General features: G+C 45.8%; 1 protein-coding gene across 4 annotated transcripts in view; it reads right to left on the bottom strand.

Annotated features, from left to right (window-relative positions):
* The window catches only part of CACNA1H (calcium voltage-gated channel subunit alpha1 H), a 262906-nt gene that overhangs the window by 21171 nt on the left and 222750 nt on the right, over positions 1–18985 (bottom strand). For all 4 annotated transcript variants that reach the window (XR_012777680.1, XM_075515653.1, XM_075515654.1 and 1 more), the window contains 8 exons: positions 18383–18509; positions 17636–17761; positions 16825–16914; positions 15779–15971; positions 7597–7748; positions 5520–5629; positions 4271–4404; positions 3620–3690 (listed from right to left, as the gene is read on the bottom strand). Coding sequence is in view for 3 of the 4 variants with exons in the window: in XM_075515653.1 (XP_075371768.1) it covers positions 3620–3690; positions 4271–4404; positions 5520–5629; positions 7597–7748; positions 15779–15971; positions 16825–16914; positions 17636–17761; positions 18383–18509 (1003 nt within the window). In the remaining variant the exon portion in view is untranslated. The remainder of the gene's footprint in view (positions 1–3619; positions 3691–4270; positions 4405–5519; positions 5630–7596; positions 7749–15778; positions 15972–16824; positions 16915–17635; positions 17762–18382; positions 18510–18985) is intronic.

Here is an 18985-nt window from a genome sequence, read left to right as displayed (position 1 = left end):
TCGCTTACACAATGAGCATTTTAACCCAGCCGAATGCAAAGTTACAAATCTGAGAGCAAAGTGCAGGCCGTGCTACAGAAAGGGTGAATTGTACTTTGGAAAGCAGGGGATGTGAAAAAGACTAAAGGATTACCATCAAACAGGAGTCCTACGGAGCAGACATTGCTTACAAAACCGATGCAGCCACCAGATGTATAAGCAAGGGAATATTCAGCTGAAGCATAAGAGTGGTATAATTTGTTATATAGCCTTAATGGAGCCAGAGCTCATAAAGAAGAGGAAAACACTTGAAACAGGTCTTGAAAACCTGCTTCATACTGAGAGATTAAAGGAGTTCAATGTTCTTCTGTTTGCCAGACTGCAAAAGATTATTTTATCTCTTGTTGCCTCCAAAAAGGAGAAGTTCTAGAAGAAAAAAAGCAAAATTACATCCAATGAAAAAACAAACTTGGCTAAGCCAGATTAAAACCACCAGATTTTTTTTAGCAGAAAGACTAAACACCTACTGGAAGAACGTATTTCATCAATAGGGGATGGATGATCCCTTACACTTTGCATCCTTAAAACAAGACCGGGTGGCTCTTAAAAGACACGCTGAAGTTCAGTGCAGAGCTGTGTGGCTTGTGTTGTGCTGGGAGCAGGCCTCCGCGATCACAGGGGAGCTGTCGGTGTGTGAACAGCAGCACTGAACTGGCTTAATTAGGACTGGCAATGTCTAAGTGATGAAGTCAGCGCTGGTCACGCTAGCCCAGCTCTTTTTAGCTGCTCAGTTTAAAGCAGTAGATCTATTTCAAGTTTACACGAGTGTAGCTGATTTTAGCACTTCATACGTTAAAGTTCATGACAGATTTTGTTCGTTCTCCAAAAGGCTATGCCATGAGAGTACACCTTCAGAGCTGAGGCTGGCAGTGCCTTTCTAGGTGACCATGGCCCCAAGGTTCAACCTCTTGGTCAACCAGCTGTGAAACTGGAAAACTTGGATTCCTGTTTGAAAAGGAGATACTGTCTCAAGACTGCACTTTAGTGGGTAACAGAGCCAGCGCTGGACAAGCACAGATGGCCTATGGCAGGAACGTGATGATCGATTCACACTATCCCAAACATTTGCTGGGACTAAGAGGGCAAGGAGGTCGTGGGCAGAGAAGGTGCCATTTTGAGATCTTTCCCTGACCATTCTTTCTGTCTGTCTTGCCTTTCCTCATTTGTTCTCCTCTACTCCATCTCATTTTTTTCAGAGACATGATGGAGGAGAAGATCCCTGAACTGGTAGACACGAGGTTACCAGACAAGGAGGATGCAGTAGGATAGGAAGTCTTCCTGCATTGAAAACAGCAGCTCAAGGTCAGTCTGAAGTTCCAGAAGAGGAGACTAAGCCGTAACAGCTTCAATCTTGGATCAAAATGCTAACATGCCCCCAAGTCTGGGGATAGTTGGTTCTCTAAGTGTTACTCAAGCTATATCTGCTGCTGAATAAAAACAAATAGGAAGCTGATGTAAAGCACCCAAAAGAGAAAGAACAAAAGTGTACTGCAATGACAATACCTTGTCACGGTAAGCCCATAAATGGACATTCGACATACACCAGACAAAGAATTTCCCCCAAAACCTTAATGAATAAACATAAAATTCATTTTTCTTGTCACTTAGCAGACCCATTCAAGGAGGATTTTCCAGCTGTGGTTTTAGGCTGCTAAATTAATTGGGGTAGGAACTCTTCCCCTGCCTTTGAAATGAAAACTGTAGCTTCATGAAGAGTGATTGTTGTCGGAGAGGTCTTCCCAAACTTCCCTTCTAATTTTCTGAATTTCACTGGAGGACAAAATGGCGTTTTTATCTGCACAAGATCTGTTTGGAATACCCCTGGGGATTTCCCTTTAAAGAGACTTTGGTTTGAATGTGAACTGCAAAAACACCCCAAGGAAACAAAAAGCCTGGCCTGCAGCCACCCTATTGTTTGGGGGGGAGAGAAAACAAGGAGAAAGAGAAAATATGCTCTGTAATCACAATGCTTTCGAAAGAAAAAAAACAGACACAAATCAAATGCTTTCTTGAAATGCCAAAACAAGGGTCAGGTTGGTAAATTCCATGCTTTAGTCCCAGCCAAAATCCTTCACTGAAAAGGAAATCTGAATGCCAAAGGGCAAATGTCTCAGATTAGAAACATCTTTATGGCAGTGATGAAAAGTAAATGGGTCTTTCCAAGAAAAAGAAATTCCCCTTGTTTTCCAGTTCATTTTGAATAGATCATGGGCTTCTTTGTCCTTAGCAACTAACTCATAGGGGTATACTTGGGTAATTACACGTACTAGTTCTACTGCTTTTCATATGGCCACTCATATTCTGGAAGAGATGCCTACACGGTGTCTGCTTTTGGCCAAGCCACAGTGCTGTCATCCTGCCTTTGAGATGTGATCCCTCTGCAGACAGCTGAAGCTGATCAAGATGTGACTGCCCACCACGGTGCGCTGCCATCTCCCTGTGCCTATGGGGCTCGGGCTGGGAGAGGGGAGGCCTGACTCTCCCAGTCCATCCCAGGGCATACTACACACAGAATGGAGTGGGCCCACTCATAAAGCTCCTTCCAGCGACTCAGCTGTGCGATGTTTTGGAGGGCTTGAAAACTAAGGACTTGTCTGACCATGCTTGTGCATCCTAAAAGTGCTGCTTCTGAATTGCCAGCTCAGAGAAGGCGGCTGCAGAGTTCCTCTGCCTCATTCTTGGTGCCCTGGCACCTCATATTGGTACTCACTTCTGGGTAAAGCGTGGCAGTAAATGTTTCCAGTGCTGTCTGGTGGGCTACAGGACCTTGGTGATATATGAAATTGGAGGCAGCTGAGCTGACTCTAAAGACTGAAAGATTAGAACTCAGACCATAAACCCACAAACTAGCAGAACACAGCTTAAATAGCATAAGGTTTTAAAAACAAAGGAGCACTAAACTTCTTGGAATTCTTCTGATGTGCTTTAGATCTTTTTGAGGGAGGAGTGCACGTCAGCAAAAAGTTTATTTCCTTCTTTTTTCAAATAAATGGATCCATAAAAAAGTGGTCCCAGTTACTGAACACTTGAAGGATCCTATGAAATATCAAGACCGGCAGCATCATTGTTCCTCTTGCAGCTCGTGAGAATATGGTGATTTGAGACCCCACTTCAAGCTTTTAACACTCAGAAACATCTCCCCTGTTTGCCTTTTAAAGTCTGCAACTCCTCTGTCAATAGGTGTCAATAAACGTGGTTGCTCCTGTCTCACAAAGAAAACTGCTGAGCTGGAAGCTGTCTACTTCCAATGCTTTCACCAACAGCTTTCTCTGTCTATCCTTGTGTTTCCTGAACTTGCCAGTGAAATCTGTGTTTTATAAGAGCTCTGCCTACAGCAGTCAGCTCTCTGTTAACTCTTTTTCCATCATTCTGGTTCACCCATCTAACACACACTACATGAGCAGGATGAGCCATGCAAAACTCTGCTACCAAGGCACTGGTGGCAGCAGAGAAAGCTGATATCCTCCCCAGGTGGCTTCTAGTGCCCACCAAACACGGTGGCACAGACCCGTCCTCAGGCCCGAAAGGCATAGTCCACCAAGAGGAACAAATTGGGCATGGATGAAGTCTGGGGGCTTACCTGGGGAAGTGCTTGTACCACTGTGTCCAGGAGAGCTCGCATCCCGGTGGCCATTTTAAGCAGTTTCAGCACTATAATGAAAATCAAATCCTGGTCAGCAGGGCTGGGAAATATTTCAAGCAAAACCCATGAAGGAAAACTAGCTTCAGATCTTGTAGGGAGGGTTTACATCTCTCTTGCATCTATTCATACGGATGGCAAGCTCACTGCATCCTGGCAGGGCCCACAGAACATCTGAACACTGTGACTACTTCCCACACCAATTAATGTTAAGGACATCAGTAAAACAGACCAAAAGCCAGAAGAACTCCAGCATGCCCTAGCAGGAAAATGGGAGAGTGATGGGGAGACACTTCATCAGTGAAGAGCATCATCTCAAACTCTGATCCTCCCTTCTCCACCACTTCCTGCTCTTGTCTGGTATCAGTATAGAAGATCTATGATCCCAGGTTTGAATTAGAGACCAATCTAATATGCCACTGCAAACACCCATGAAACCCCACTTAGCTTGTCTCTGAATTGACATTTTGCAGCCTCATCGCCTAACTGTTCTCAAGTTGAACTGAAACAGGAGGACCAGAAGAACAAATGGCCAAACCATTTCTTGACGTGTCTGGAGGAATGGCTGGAGACTTATGGAGCAGGTCGTACCTCTTGCTATTCTCAGCACCCGCATGATGCGTATTATTGTGGGATTGATGGGCAGTGCAGCATTCATCTCAATTTCCTCCAGCGTGATTCCCACAATTGATAAGAGAACTATGGCCAAATCCAGCTGATTCCACCTAACAGACAAAGAGAGGAAGGACCAAAAAAAAAAAAATCATACATGGACAGACACCCAAGAGTGGAGAATTATCTGTTACTAACAATCACAAGCAAATCCCAAATGCCTCTCCTCTCTCATATCTGGGCCCATGATCTTCTATGTGGTACAAAACCAACTCACTGCAGCTGGCACAGACAGCCTCTGAGCCGCAAGCTGCTGTAGGCTGTGACTGGGACATGTCCCTGCCTACTTCCCGGTCCCTATCATCCCCCTGCTATCCACTTGGAGCCATTCTCAGGGACAAGATACTAGGCTAGAGGGACCTTTGATGTGATGCAATACAGCTGCTCCCATGTTATGTGACCTGTCTCTTGAGTGACTTCATTGATTTATAGCCTAACACTTGTAGAGGGCCTTCCACACCAGCACTAGAAAGGCAGTAAGAAGTGAAGAAACTGAGTGACTTTCCTACGCAATTTCCCTCATGAGTAATATTGCTCATAGCAGCTTCCAACCACTCAGTCAGGATAAATGAGGAAAACAAGCTAATTTTGTGGAAAAGTGTTCAGTCTTACCCTACTCCCCAGCAAGTTGCCAGACCACAACGTGCTCTCACACACATTTGCTTCTGGCTAAACGTGAGGCAGAATAAGATCTGCAGGCAGCAGGGCTGAACACAACTACCTCTGTCTTTGCCAAAGGCTTTACAAAGCCAGCAGTCTACCAAAGGACTGGTTTGGACTGCAAAGGAGACTTGTTCTGAGGGACTCTGTGACCTTAGGTTGCCAAAACTACTCTTCTGAGGACTAGATGGATGCCAACAGGTTGTTTCTGACCTCTAAGCTGAGCCGGTCAGATCTGGGGGAGAGGCAGATACTGGGGGAAAGAATGTATCGAGAATTTTGTAAGATTTCCTGAATTCCTTCTGCAAAGCAGCACCAGCGGTTCTTAGAATTTTTACTTAGAATCCTACACTATAAAGTTTGCACCCATGGAGAGACAGCCCTTTGCTCTTCCTTGCACACAGCATGTAGTACTATCATAGTGACGCTACATTTACCCAGCATCTGGCTTTGAAACTGGGTCAATACAGCTCTCTCCCAAATGCACAGGAGTTTAAAATACTCTCACCTGTCCTTAAAGAACCTTCGAAAACCAAATGCCACCAACTTCAGAACTGCCTCGAACACAAAAACTATGGTGAACACATAGTTGCAGTATTTCAGGGCTTCATCCAGGGACTGAAAAGAGAGACACCAGTTAGACCAGCCCAAGCTATCCTTTCCTAGAGCCCCTGCAGAGGCACTGGCAGGCACAAGGGTGGCGTAGGCACAGAGATGTAAGAACTCATAACAGCTTGCAGAGCTCAGCTACAAAACTCCACTAAATCGCACAGCAAAATTCAAATAAAGGATTAGACACTGATGCAAACAAAAACCTCATAAGCACTAATACTAGTTGTGCTAAAAATGTCAAGAGCTATCAATCCTCCAGCTTCAGTGCACAAGTTGTTTGGTCTGGGTCAGAAAGAAAATTTTACCCCTTCTCCATCTAATAAAGTTTACTTTTTCAGATCTGCCTAGCCTTGGGTAGAATAAAAGACCTGAGGGATCATTTCTTTATTCCAGCATGGCAATCCTTAGGACAATGGCTTTGCTTAAAACACTGGAAAAATAAATAATGTTGGAGATGGATTAAATCTTGCCTTCTTGAAAAATGCTACATCTCTAGAGCTGGGCAAACTATGTCCATATTTGGTGCAATGTTCACGCTCTCTATAGAGCTGCTCTCGGAAGTCAGGAATCCGCAGTGTTTATACTTTGATGAGTGTTTATAATGGATTTCATTGGAACTGTGGACCAACAATAGCAAAAGAATCTTGCTGGGACCTTAAAATAGATAGCTGCAGAGTGAACCAGCTCTTTGGTTGGGTAGGGATTTGGGGAGAGGAGGGAGGGAAGGGGAATTTAGTTAAATGCAGTATAGGTCTCTTACAATAAAAAAATGGTAACAGTGAACATCAAAATAGACACAATTTGAAATAAAATGCAATAGAAGAATCTGCAAAGCAATATCTGCTTTGTTGACAGAGGAAGCCTCAGGCCACAGGAAAGCTGCCATCATCACATTTGTGAGATGGCTATGCTTTGCTGACTCCCGATACGTGGGATGACCATGCACTGATTTTTTGGGAACAAGAGCTGAAAGTTTTTCAGATGTTGGCACTCCTCAGTGCGCTACTATCCCTATTTTTGTTCCAGTACATAAAATAAAATGGCAACTTAAAAGAATGTGGGACAATTTACTATTTCATCTGAAGCACACTGCCTGAGCCCGAATTCTCGTATCACTTGTGATGGTTTGCATTCAGATTTACACCACTGTGTTTTACATGAATATAAAACAAGTATAAATAACACCTAATCTGGATAAATAACATTTACAGGCGAAACAAAGGCTGTTGTGCAAAGGAATTATAGGGGCAGAACAGCACATGGCTGGCATAAAACACACACGCGTTACCCTGCGGCTTGGTGCCCCTCTGGCTTAGCGTCCAGGAGGCATTTGCAGGTTACCTAGCAGACCATGCAATACCAGAAGAGTAAACACTGAGCCTAGAGCTCTGTGAATGATCAAGCGATGGAAGATTAATATATGCGGCAAATGGACAGGCTATATGATTTATGCCAAAGGTTTTCTCGGGAAAGAAGGATTTTATGATACATAAAGAAGGGTTCTACTTAAGAGTTGGTTTATTCTAAATTCATTGAGGAAAAGAAACGTTGCTCTGCATGCATTAACTTCATGTTTATATCTGTTAATGGAATATTCTAAAACACTGGATTGTTTTACAGACTGAGGGTCGGTCACGTCTGGGATCTGGAGAGGAAATATTTGGACTGGTCTTTTCCCAGTAAAAGTTTAGTTCACTCTCTATTAGCCTTATTCTTTGTTTTTTTTTTTTAAGCAAAAGCAGGGAAATCAAGCTTTTGGCTGAGGCAAGTGACTCCCAAATGGTAGAGCTGGCTTAGAGTTAGATTGCAATGCTGAGCCTAGAGCCTGCCGAGGCTTTCAAACAACAGGGAATGATCCCAGGGAAGCAGGGCTGGCTGCAGATCTCACTGGTCAATGGTATCGCAAGGAACCTCGGGTCCTCTGCTACCCCATGCTGCTGTGTTCCATGGCTGACATGATGGGTGGCTCTTACCTTTGGCTGGTTGTAGTGCTCCATTGACATAGTGATGACATTGACCCCAATGATGAATGTGATGAAGAGGTCGAGATAGTGGCTGGTGCAGAGGGTGTGAATGTACTTCCGTGCTGGGGAATAGTCAGCGTAGTAAGGCCTGCGTTGGGCTTCTGCAGAAGAAGACAAAGAAAGGCAACGCAATGAATGCAGGCCCTGCTGCATGGTTGCCAGTCATCACAACGTGGCCTGCGGGTCATGTCTTACATACCCCTGGGTGCAGGGAAAAGCCCTTGGGAGAACCGATTCAAGCAAGCCACGTGAAACGGCCAAGTGCTTCTTCCTAGCAGCGAGACCTTCAAGAACGTAGTGGGGTTACCAGGCTGAGCCAAACCTCTTGTGCCTGCAGAAGGGACCTCCACAGCTTTGACAACCAGGTCTGTTTTTCTCCCAAGTGCGCTCTGTTCTTACTGCTCTGTCTCAGGCTAGAGGACAACCTCTTCGCTTAATGGGACTCTTGTCACAAACCAGGAAGGGTGAGAAGCAGGATGGAAATGAGACCCCAAGCCAAGAGAAAAGCTTCAAACCCAGCAAAGCTTCAACTCCAGTTTAGAGGAAGGGCCAAGGGCAGGTCTCATCGGTCTGGACTCTGCTATGCATCTCTCCTAATCCTGCTGATGTCAGCCATGTTCCACGTAAGACAAGAACATAACCTGAGCTCAGGTTCTGTGACAGAAGGCTTTTGGTGTATTTTAAAGGTCTAAAGAAAACATAGCAATGCCTGTGGCAAAGGAGGACACATGCGTGAGGGTTAGTAGCACACAGGAGAGCATCAACAGCAATGGCGTGGGGTGCTCAGCATTTGTCTCGACAAAGACTGTCAGCACAAGCTCCTCTGGAAATATAAGAGCAAGGACATGGTTGCATCTAAAAAACCTTTCAGGCTATGATCACATAAATTTTATATCTCTGCCTCTGGTCATGACTCCTCCTTTCTTCTCTTTGAAATGGGGAAATTTCTGCATATGACCAAGTTCCCAGGGCTGTTCCAAGGAGAGCGTTTGGACACTGCCCTGTGACCGAGTTGTATTTACCACGTGTGTCTCTCTTAAATTAGACCGTGACCACAAGATGGCTGTGGGCGCTCGATGGAGTCGAATTCTTGTCAAACTTAAGAAATGTAAATATTCAAAGAGTATACTTAAGGCCAAAGTCAGCATCACTGTAGATTTTGCAAGTGGAAGAGACACGTTAGGTCATACCAAGTCAGAGCAGGATTGTTCTTAATAGAGTGGGATTTTTTTTTTGCAAATATTTCAGCAAGTTCAGCTTTAAATGCATGAGGAGCTGGGAAAAAGGAGTAGCTTCACCTTAAAAATAAGGAGGGAAATAGGTTCAAAAGTACTCAGTGACCCCCTGAAATACATTTTCCACTCCTCTCATCTTGCTAATATCTTTCAGATAGAGTGACTCTTGAAATGTGGGGTTTTTTTTGGTAGTGCAACTGATGCCAGATTAGAGTCCAACCCCCTAAAATAAACTGGATAAAGGGAAACAAAATCTGCTGCTCTCTTTCAACTACTATTTTTTCTGGTAGTTAGAAGCGGAATGGAGGCATTTGAAAAACATTTCCTTCTGACTGGGGTCACCTAGACTTATTTTTTTCTGCTAACGGGTGTGGAAAAAAAAGGTGAAAGCAAAGACATTTGTTTTTGAATACATTTTTCTGTTGCTTTCATGTGCCTTAGTCCTACAAGTCATCTTGGACTGGTATGGCTGTCTTTGCTACTGAGCTCAGCTAATCTTCCGCTGTGTCTAAAAAATAATAATAAAAACATTGCAGTATAATATTTATTTAAGACTGTACAATGTGTTTTCAGGATTATGACATACTTTTTTTTTTTTTTTGAAGTGTCTTCTTGGGAATGCAAGAAATCAGCTTGGTGGGAGGTCTGAGAATATCCCAAACAGTCAAATGTTATATTAAGGGACTATTTCTTAATGACTAATGGTTGATTAATGGATCTCAGAAGAATGTTAGCAGTGATGGGCAGCGTGCGAACACACTGGCTACCAGCACATACAGAAAACAGGCTGCAGGTGACTGCAACTACTCTCTAACCTGCCCAAATGCAGCCATTGATTAACTATTCAGTAAAAGACCAGCTGTTTATTACATTTGATAAACTATTTATATAATTCTAAAGCATAATCCCAAGAAGACATCTTCCACTGTAAAGCCGCTGAACAGAAAACCTTCTAGGCTGCCTGTCAGCAACGCAGCTCTTTCTTGACATGGGCTGGATATATAAATAGTAAGGAGGAGCCACCCAGCCATTAAAGGTGGGTCTGTTTTCTTGCGTGGAAGTGTCTCAGAGGTCTGTGTCTGTACACTCCGCTGGTGCTCAGCGCCGGCTATGCCTGGACAACTAGTTGAGAACTTGGGATAGGTTTAACTTGACCTGAGGTGAGGGAGCTCTAGGAAACGCCTTACTCATTTAGGATGCACTACATCCCTGAAGCCAGGTTAACAGATGAAAAAGAAACTTCTCCTGGGGGGACACGTACAAGGACAGTCTGGGATAAAGTCAACAACGCTTCGAAACACATGCAACAACACTGTCATGCTCAGTGCAGTAACCCATGCAATGTCCATTAGAGGAGATACTGCTCATGCGAGGCTAACGGTAGTGAGCAGGGGTGTGCAGGAAGGACAGGCCAGCTTCTGCTCTTGGCGATGCTAGTGTTGTGTCAGGACAATCCCATGAAGGCAGAGGGGTTGCAGCAGGGTGAAAGCAGTGAGAGATCAGCCACACAGCTTCACTGCAGCTCTGACCCCCTCCGAGCAGGAGGGAGGCTGCGTTTCAGAGCTCCAAGGCCCCCAGCTCTGCTGGGTCACTGTTCATTCCTGGTCCCTTTAGGAAGAGGAGTTTTACTTCAGTCAACAGCACAGCAAGTGGCTCTGGCCTCCTTTCAATTCAGACACACATTTCTAGCTCTTAGTGAGAATATATGACATTATTCTCCCCAGTTTGGGTGTAAGCGTTCACTGCACGCACCTACTGCTACAGCCTGCTCAACCAGAGCCGTGGGGTCTGCAGGAGAACCTGTATGAGGAAAACAGTGGACCATGGGGATGTGGGCACAGCAAACGGAGAAGGGCTAATGCCTCATTAATTACAATAGGCAAAATGCAACCTGTGCCTGCTTTCTCCAGGGAAATGGTTTCTGGGATGAGACTCCAATCAGCCAACTAGCAGACTGATATCAAACACAGACAAGTAGCCCTGCAGCTGATGGTTTGAACTGGTGGAAATGCAGGAGGGAAAGGAGAAACCATCAAACATATGCAAAAGGAAAACCACAGTCCTTTCTCGCCCCCACTTCTAGATGTTGGCTAATGCTTGAATCTCACCTCTCTGAAGAGTATTTAAACTTCTTTGCTTGTGATTCTGCTGACATGAAAATTAATGAAGCGCTGTCTCCTAGCTTAAAAGCATTTAGGTTGGCATTACAATTGCTAGCTACAGCTCCTCCATTATTCTCCTCTGCATGAAACATTAGAAAGCCCTAATGGGTTTATATGCATGCTTGGCACAGAGTAGCTCTATACCTGCAGCTGCCTGGAAAAATAACCAAGATGGTTTGATAATTCCCTAGTTGGAAATACTAAACACTCAGACATGCAGTGCCCAAAATTTTAGTTACAGCTCAGATGTTTCTGCTGGATACAGAGATGGTTGTGGCATTGAGAGGATGGGCTAATTTAAATACCATTGTGTGCTGCCCACGATTGCTCACCCCTAGAGAGAAAGGCTTGCAGTCAGTGCTCTGAAAGGCATCTCTGCTGGGTCTTAAAACAAAACTGGCCTTTCCTTCTACAATGCCCAGACACCCAGCTCTGTGTTGGGAAATGCCTCAGAGAAACACAGCTATGGCCACGCTCCTCTCGTAGAGAGTGGAAATCAGGAAAAAGCATTTGCCTTTTCTCAGTTCTCAGTTTCTGGGGTCTTCCAAGGGACCAGTGACTTGGTGACACTACTGAAAGGCGCTCTCTGCTCCCCACCTAGGGCCTCCCCTGGGCTGTATCAGGCATTTCCAGCTTTTCCAGCATTGCCTGCACTGCTTTTGGCACACAGTGTCATCCAGAGCCCGCTTGCAGCCTTTGAAGCCCAGGGTACTGCCTGCGTTTGACCTGACCGTGCTCTGCTCAGCGGGCCAGCGGCTGCTGGCTTCACAGCAGATACAGGCGGGTTGGATTTGGCCCCGTATCCTGAATGCAGAGGAGATCAAGCTGATCCATGTGGTTTTAATCAAAAACTTTAATCTAGGGAGGCTGGTTTCAGTCTGTGTCTTCTGAGAACCTCATTAAAAGGTTAAGAGCTGCAGGATTATTAAATTACGCTACACTTATTTACATAGTAGATATAGTGGATGGAGGTAGTGACCGCGTCACAAAAATATTCTAGTTTATCTTGAATTTTTACCTTCACGTGAAAAAGTACGCTGTGCAGTTCTGCCTTTAAAACCACATCAAATGCATTTCTACAGCGTACTCAACCCCCTGCCCTCTTTTCTCATGTGAGCAGAGTTAAATGGCGAACCCAGTGCCTTCCTTCAGTGCTGGTTCTGGCCTCAGCTGAGTTTATTGCAGCCCAGTCGTGAAGGCTGGGCCCTGCGGCCGCTGCTGCTGTCACGGCAGCAGTGCCTTGCTGACATGTTGGGTCCATGAGTTCCGTTGCTGGTGCTTCGAGTGATGCTTGTCACAGGAGCAGAGAGAGTCAAGGCACGCTGACAAGGGCTGTGGGGTGTCACCCTGTCCCAATCCCTTCATGAAAGTGGCCCTCAGATGGGAAACAAGAAACTTTTTGGAAAGCCTGAGGTGGTGTCTGACAGCACAGATGTGGGCTGAGAGGGACCTTCCTGCCAGGCTCCTGAAAGGCCTGAGAAGTACCCCCAAAACCGACACGTGATGATTCCCCATCCCACCTGCACGGGGTCTGAGGAAGGAGCTGTGTCCTGCTGCAGGGCTGTGTCCTCCCGGAGCAATCCCTCTGCCAGGCTCATAGCTCGGCACACAGGGTCCAAATCCTGGACCCAGCCTGCAGAGCCTGGGGTTCGTACCCAGGGCCTGCTCGGATGGGACCATCCAGGCACTGAGAAGCTGAGGCTTAACCCATTTCCAGGCCTGAGCGCAAGCCTACTATGGCTCAATGGTGCGTTTCTGTGTGTGTAGGTACCTACAGATGCCCAAAGACCTTAATACACAGAAACACAGGGTTGCTACACACAGAGGACATTACAGACAGGAGACAGGACACAAAGACAAGATGCCAGGCAGACAGGGCAAGTCCAGATGGACGGGTGTTGCTCAGATAGTACATCTCTTGGCTCTGCTGGATTTTAGTCTTGTTAACAGCCCTAATTCTTCCTCCCCTTACAGATTCTTCAGGCCAAATAGTAGAAACAGCAACTGAAGTAAAAGCAGGGCTCTCTGCTAGGCTTCCCAACGTAGGCTCCTTGCTCCTCCACAGAATCACTGGTCTCCCGTGCCCATCCTGCCCTGTGGAGACTGGCCTCTGACCCGCTCCTCTGTATGGGCAAGACACACAGCGCTGGGGCATGTGGAAAGCTGGCCAGCCCGCCGTCACCGTGCAGCATCCCATGCCTGCACGTGCACACAGACACTCCCCCACAGAGACTCTGCCACGCACGGCACCAACCACATCTCACATCTTTCTGAGTCTGCCACATTTTTTCACCAAATCCATCATCTTCTAAATTAGCCAGGAGGTGAAAACTCCTCCCATTTAAATAAATAAATAAAAAATCCATTAAAATTTAAATAGTAGTCTTCCAAAATGTGTATCAGATACTTGATTTCACCTTGTTAACAACTCAAATTTGGATGCCAAGCTGTCCATGCTGAACAGAGGCAGGTAGGAGACCTCAGAGCTAGATGATCTGAGCTAACCTCCTGAAAGCCCAGCATATGGCCAAACGTTTAGCCTCTCAGTTGCTATATTGGACTTGATCGCCTTCCAGAAAGCTGTCCTCCTCCCTGCGCGCTCTCAGTGAAATGTTACAACCCACATCTGTGCAATGCCTGGGTCTGCGGTCTGAAATATCTCCTTGACTCTATCCTTCGAGATAGCTGGATAAAGAGGGGCAATGGAACAGTGTCCATCACTTTGACAGGGACTGGCTCTTTTTGGTGTCTAAGCAGCGAGCCACAGACAGGCTGTAATAAGATTTACTTACTAATCAGGAACAGCAACTGTCTGTGGTTAAGCTATCCCTCCTTACCTGTGCCCCAGTCTATTTTCTCTAAGGATGCTTAATGTTCTTTGTAAATAAGCTTTTTTTTTTTTTTCATATAAACTTTGAGTTTATCTGAATGTCTTCTTGGGTCAGCACATTGGGGTAGAAATACTGCACAAGTAGGAGGACTCCTGAGAGCCTGAAACTCATTTCTCTTTCTGTGCTGGAAATACTGCTTTCAGGATTTCCACTTGTAATCCTAGCGGGAACCTCAAACTCAAAAACCAAAATGGGAAAAGGGAAATGAAATTGCATTTGAACTCTTCTAAATCTCTGAAAAGATTCAACGTCTGTTTGAGGCTGGCTAGTTGGATCTAAATTTCATTTTAACCCACAACTTAACTCACAACTAGCTAAAATGAAATGGGCTTGGCCTTCGCTGTGGTGTCAGGTCAGTCTGTCATTAAGGCCTTGTGGAGACCATGGTGCAGACATTTAGTGTTGAGGTCTCCCATGGCTCTAACAAAGAGGACCGCAAGAGCAGGAGAGGAGCTGCGAGAGATACAGCTGCCTCCCTTCCGACTCAAGCATGGATGGGTGGAGGAAATCGGCTGGGGTTTCTACTAGCAAAGCCTCTGACTGCTATGTCCTTAGAGCCAGACAAAAGACTATTAGATCTAATTGCAGTTTTCCCAGCTGAAAATGGATACCTGTGGCTCGATGTTTGGGAGACAACTAGCCATTTGTCACAATGAGATATTAGGTCCTTACAGGAGATTACACAGGGCAGCACAGCGCTAGGCAAAGAGCCACAGGGCTGCTGTGGCAAGCAGGACCAGAAGCACCCAGGCCTTATCCCTGACTAAGCTCATCTTTGATCACAGTGGCCAAGCCATGTTCCTTCACTTACTTCTAAAAAATGCTTGCCAGTATCTAATGCAGGCTATCCCTGTTCACTAAAACTGGCTGGGAAGTCGGTGTGGCTGGTTTCCTGGCAGTTTCCCTGGGAATACCCACCAGATGCTATAGGCAGCTTGTCCCTGGTGGAGCCTGCCAAGGAGCGGTGGAGGTGAGAACTAATACACGAGAACCCCTGGGAAGGTTTGGGTGAGGAAAGGAACACAAACTCAGGTGTTTTTCTGGTCTGGTTTGATGGTTCCTGCTAGATCCACTAAGCAGCAGATTTCAGCTAAAGGCCTTCTGTTGCACCCTAATGGCCCTGCATCTGGCCAGTATTTCCGTGTAGACTGTTTGCAAGGACAAACCGAGTCCCAGCACATTGCTCAGCAGTGAAGGGCTCCCCCAGCCTGCGATGGGGCAAGCATCTCTTGTAATGGACATCTTCCAGAGAAGAATTTTCTGGACAGCCCCATCTTGGGGCTCCATTCCTCTCCCCAGGGCTGTCGGTTTGTTCATGCCCTCATGCAGCATGTTTGTGGCATGCGGGGCCATGCGCTACGACTCTAAAAAGCATCACAATTATTTTGTCTGAGAAAAGAATTAATAAATCAAACCACCACCATCATCAGATGCAAGCGGCACATTAAGCCACAGGGCTACCCTCAGGACCGGCCTTCACGCACACAGTAAGCATTGCAGCTGTTTACTCGCTGCATCCCTCAGTCACACCGCAAACTCCTGCTCGGTGCTTGGGACACCTTTGCCTTGCAGAGCACGATAGAGGACTCTGCTTGGAGGAGGATTTTCTCCCCAGCCAAGTAAACAGGTAATGCTTTACATCAGGCTTGTAGAGGACAATGCCAGGGTGTTGGCAACCCAAGACTTAAGGTACCGCCAAAGAGGTAACGAAGCAAAACAGCCTCTTGAATCCCATGGAAACAAAACCAAAGAAAAACGAAAGTCTTGCTTTGGGAGCAGGCAGGGCTCAGAAAGATTTTGGTTTGTAACGCAGTCTACCGACCAGACAGGTATATCTCCTTACTCCTGCGCTTTTTCTCCAAGCGTCTCAGCCGCTTCTCCTCCCGACGCCGGGCCTCCTCCGCCTCCTGGTGCTGTCGGCACTTGTGAAAGTTCTCCACCACCACCCCCACAAACATGTTGAGCACGAAGAAGCTGACGATGAGCAGGAAGGAGATGAAGTAGAGAAGCATCCAAGGGTTATGGTTCTGGATGGGCTGGTGAGGTAGGGAATTAAAAAACAAGAGAGAAGAGAAGCAGCATAGACAGATGTGTATAAGTCAGGATATTGGGCACTCTGTAGCAACAAGACAGCACAGTACACTTGTGTGTGGAGGAGGAGAGGGCTGGGAGGAGTTAGGAGATTTTTCCTGAAACAGTTTCCTCTCACTCACTTTCCCACAGACTAGAATTTTACTTTCGTTGTAAAACCCATCCTAGCCTCCGTAAGTTGGCTTACAGGATTTAATTATTTTGGCATTTATTTCATACAGCTTAAGATTAATCTCAGTGGATGTGCATCATCCCACCTGTGAGATCATTTTAGTTAAAGATAGGCTCCAGCTTATTTTTTTTAGAGATGTGGGCTCATGGTGAATGTTTCTCAGTTGTTATGACATTGTCAGAAGCAGGGGAAAATTAAGTACAAAGTGTTACTGTAGCTATGATAGGGTACTACTCATCTAAGACTCTTAACTTTCCTTCGCAAATGCCACATAACACACAAATTTAACAATGTTTCTTTCACAACATTCCTGGTTGTTCGTGCGAGTTTGCTCTTATTCATCATGCCTGCCGTGAAGCCGCAGTGCAATGGCACATGTGGCCCTCCTCAAGTACCGTCATTCTAATTAAAAACGCCATCAGTGCTTGTTTGCGTACTACGTGGGGCGCAGCCACTGTAAAAGCTACTCAGTGAAGAATGGAAAACCTTGGCAGCCCAATGGGCAGTCAGGACCTCAAGAAGGTCCTATAGCTCTGCTCCTTCCTGGGACTTCAAAAATGCCAGAGTCACCCAGGCATGAGACTTCTTTCTGAGAGCAACACATCTGGACTCTGCAGTGCATTTACCTGTTGGTCAATACCCACGGCATCCAAACCATCGTACATGATGTTCACCCAGCCATCTTTGGAGGAGAGGACAAACAAGGACATGAGGGCCTATAAGAAAACAAACAAACAGAAAAGATTGGTCTTGCATTTTAGTCCCCAGAAAAGAAACTAACAACAGACAATGCTCAGCAAAACCAATCCACAGCTCATAACACATCATCTGGCCTGGAGATGATGGAGAAATGCAAGATATTGTGGCTTGCTTTTACCTATTTCCATATCTGGCTTAAAAGTGAGCAAACTATGGTCGTTAATGCTCCTTTTCCCTCACATATAGGCTGACTTTTGCTCAGACACATCAGGCTTTCTGGTCAGCAAAGCATGATTAAAAATCAATATGTCAGGCTGGCCCCACGTCATGGGGTTTTAAAAAGCAATAATACATCCCAGCTCCTACTATGGGCTGTCTTGCTTTTCAGCCAGTATAAAGCACCTTATTTTTTTATTTGCAAACGTAACAGCTAGAAGTCAAGAGACTAAAAGTGATAGTTGAGGTCCATACATGAGGCACTGCATGCAGAAGCAGTGGCTTTAAGACATCACTCTCCTATAAACAAGGAATTGTATAACCCTAGGAAGTCTGGCTGCAAGAGATCAAGAGGTGACCCGATCCATTTTTACCCACTTAGGGTTGCTTCTGATAGATGAATGCCTACGTTGCTCTTGGAAACTTCCTATGATGGAGGTTCCACACCCTCCTCAAGGAATACATTTTAAGTGCTCATCCATTAAAAACTGGTACAGAAAATCCCTGCAATGAGGACTTTACCTGTCCCAAATTGTCAAAATTGTACTTCCGCCGAACCCATTTGTAGCGTGCGTTAGTGCAGTCCGTCTTCGTAGTTATGTTTTTTACATCAGGACCATCACAGTAGTAGAACTTGCCTTTAAAAAGCTGTATTTGAGAAGCAAAAAAACCAAAACAAAACAAAAAAGAAGCAGCTTTGAAAAGTCTGTCCCCTGATTTATCTTTCTTTCCCCTAGTAGAGCTGTTTGCCAAGCTCAAATTCCTTTCCTTTCCTTCCAGCTCAGATACCTTTCATAACACACATGGCAGGAAAACACCTCTGGTGAAACTTCAGGCCCTGAGACCTTGTGGTGCATTGTCTCAGACACAGAAGGAAGGTGATCCTGCAGGCCTGCCCTGTCTTGTTGGGAGGATGACAATCTCCCCTCTGAGGAAGAGATATTATATACATCCTAGCACACAGAGCAGAGAGGGATCTTGGGAATTTGTCCTTTCCTTCCTCTACCCTCAGGCAGGCTTAGCTGGTGCTGTGTTGCTCATCAGGGAGGTCTGCTCTTCTAATCCTGAGAACCTTCCAATGAGCAGATGCCAACCCTACCCCGGAGCATTTCTTCTAGGGCCTGGCTCTTCTTTCCTAACACCTAACTGAAATCTTCCTTTGGAGAGATTTAAGCTCATTACTTCCACCTTAACCCCAGGTGGTGAGAAAAACAGCTTCTCTTTTGCAGCAGTCACTTACAGGTGGCCGTGGTGAGGGAGATACTCTACCTGGACCCCTAAAATCCCAAAGATAATGAAGAAAGCACAGCAGATGAGAACAATATTCCCAATAGGCCTCAAGGAGGAGATCAAGGTTTCTACCACCAGCTTCAGACCTGGGGCTCTGCTGATGACTCTGGAAAAAATGGCAAAACAATAAAGCTTTTAATTTTTATGCATGCCCTGTTATTATATGGTTGCTTTTCATCCTCTGCTTGGGCTGCAGTAAAGCTAACACAACCCTCCTCTACCTGCAGGCAGCATTCAGAGATGATTAGTGACTTATTTGGACAACCAGAGCATTCACGGTCACATTAGATAGAATTAAAAAAGTGTAAAAAACCCTGTCAGCAGGGTGTTGGGCAATTGCTTACTAGTGACAGTGGTGAGGAGGGAATACTCTCTATGGGCAGAATATCACAGGGGCTCCCACTACAGGGCTATTTGTACCTCAGTCCAGAGAGCTGATCCCCTCTGAGGTCCCTCTGATCCAAGCAGGCAGGAGCCTGCTTCCTAACATGACGTGTAAACAGCTTCACAGTGCTACTAGAGAGCATGTCTCGTCCTCTCTTGCCCTACTGGCCTGGGCCCCATGACAACTTTTCAAACAAA

This window comes from Mycteria americana, chromosome 12 (assembly GCF_035582795.1).
Source record: "Mycteria americana isolate JAX WOST 10 ecotype Jacksonville Zoo and Gardens chromosome 12, USCA_MyAme_1.0, whole genome shotgun sequence".
NCBI classification, from domain to species: Eukaryota; Metazoa; Chordata; class Aves; order Ciconiiformes; family Ciconiidae; genus Mycteria; species Mycteria americana.
Note: the sequence above shows the minus strand (reverse complement) of the source record. Positions and strands in the feature narration are given on the sequence as shown.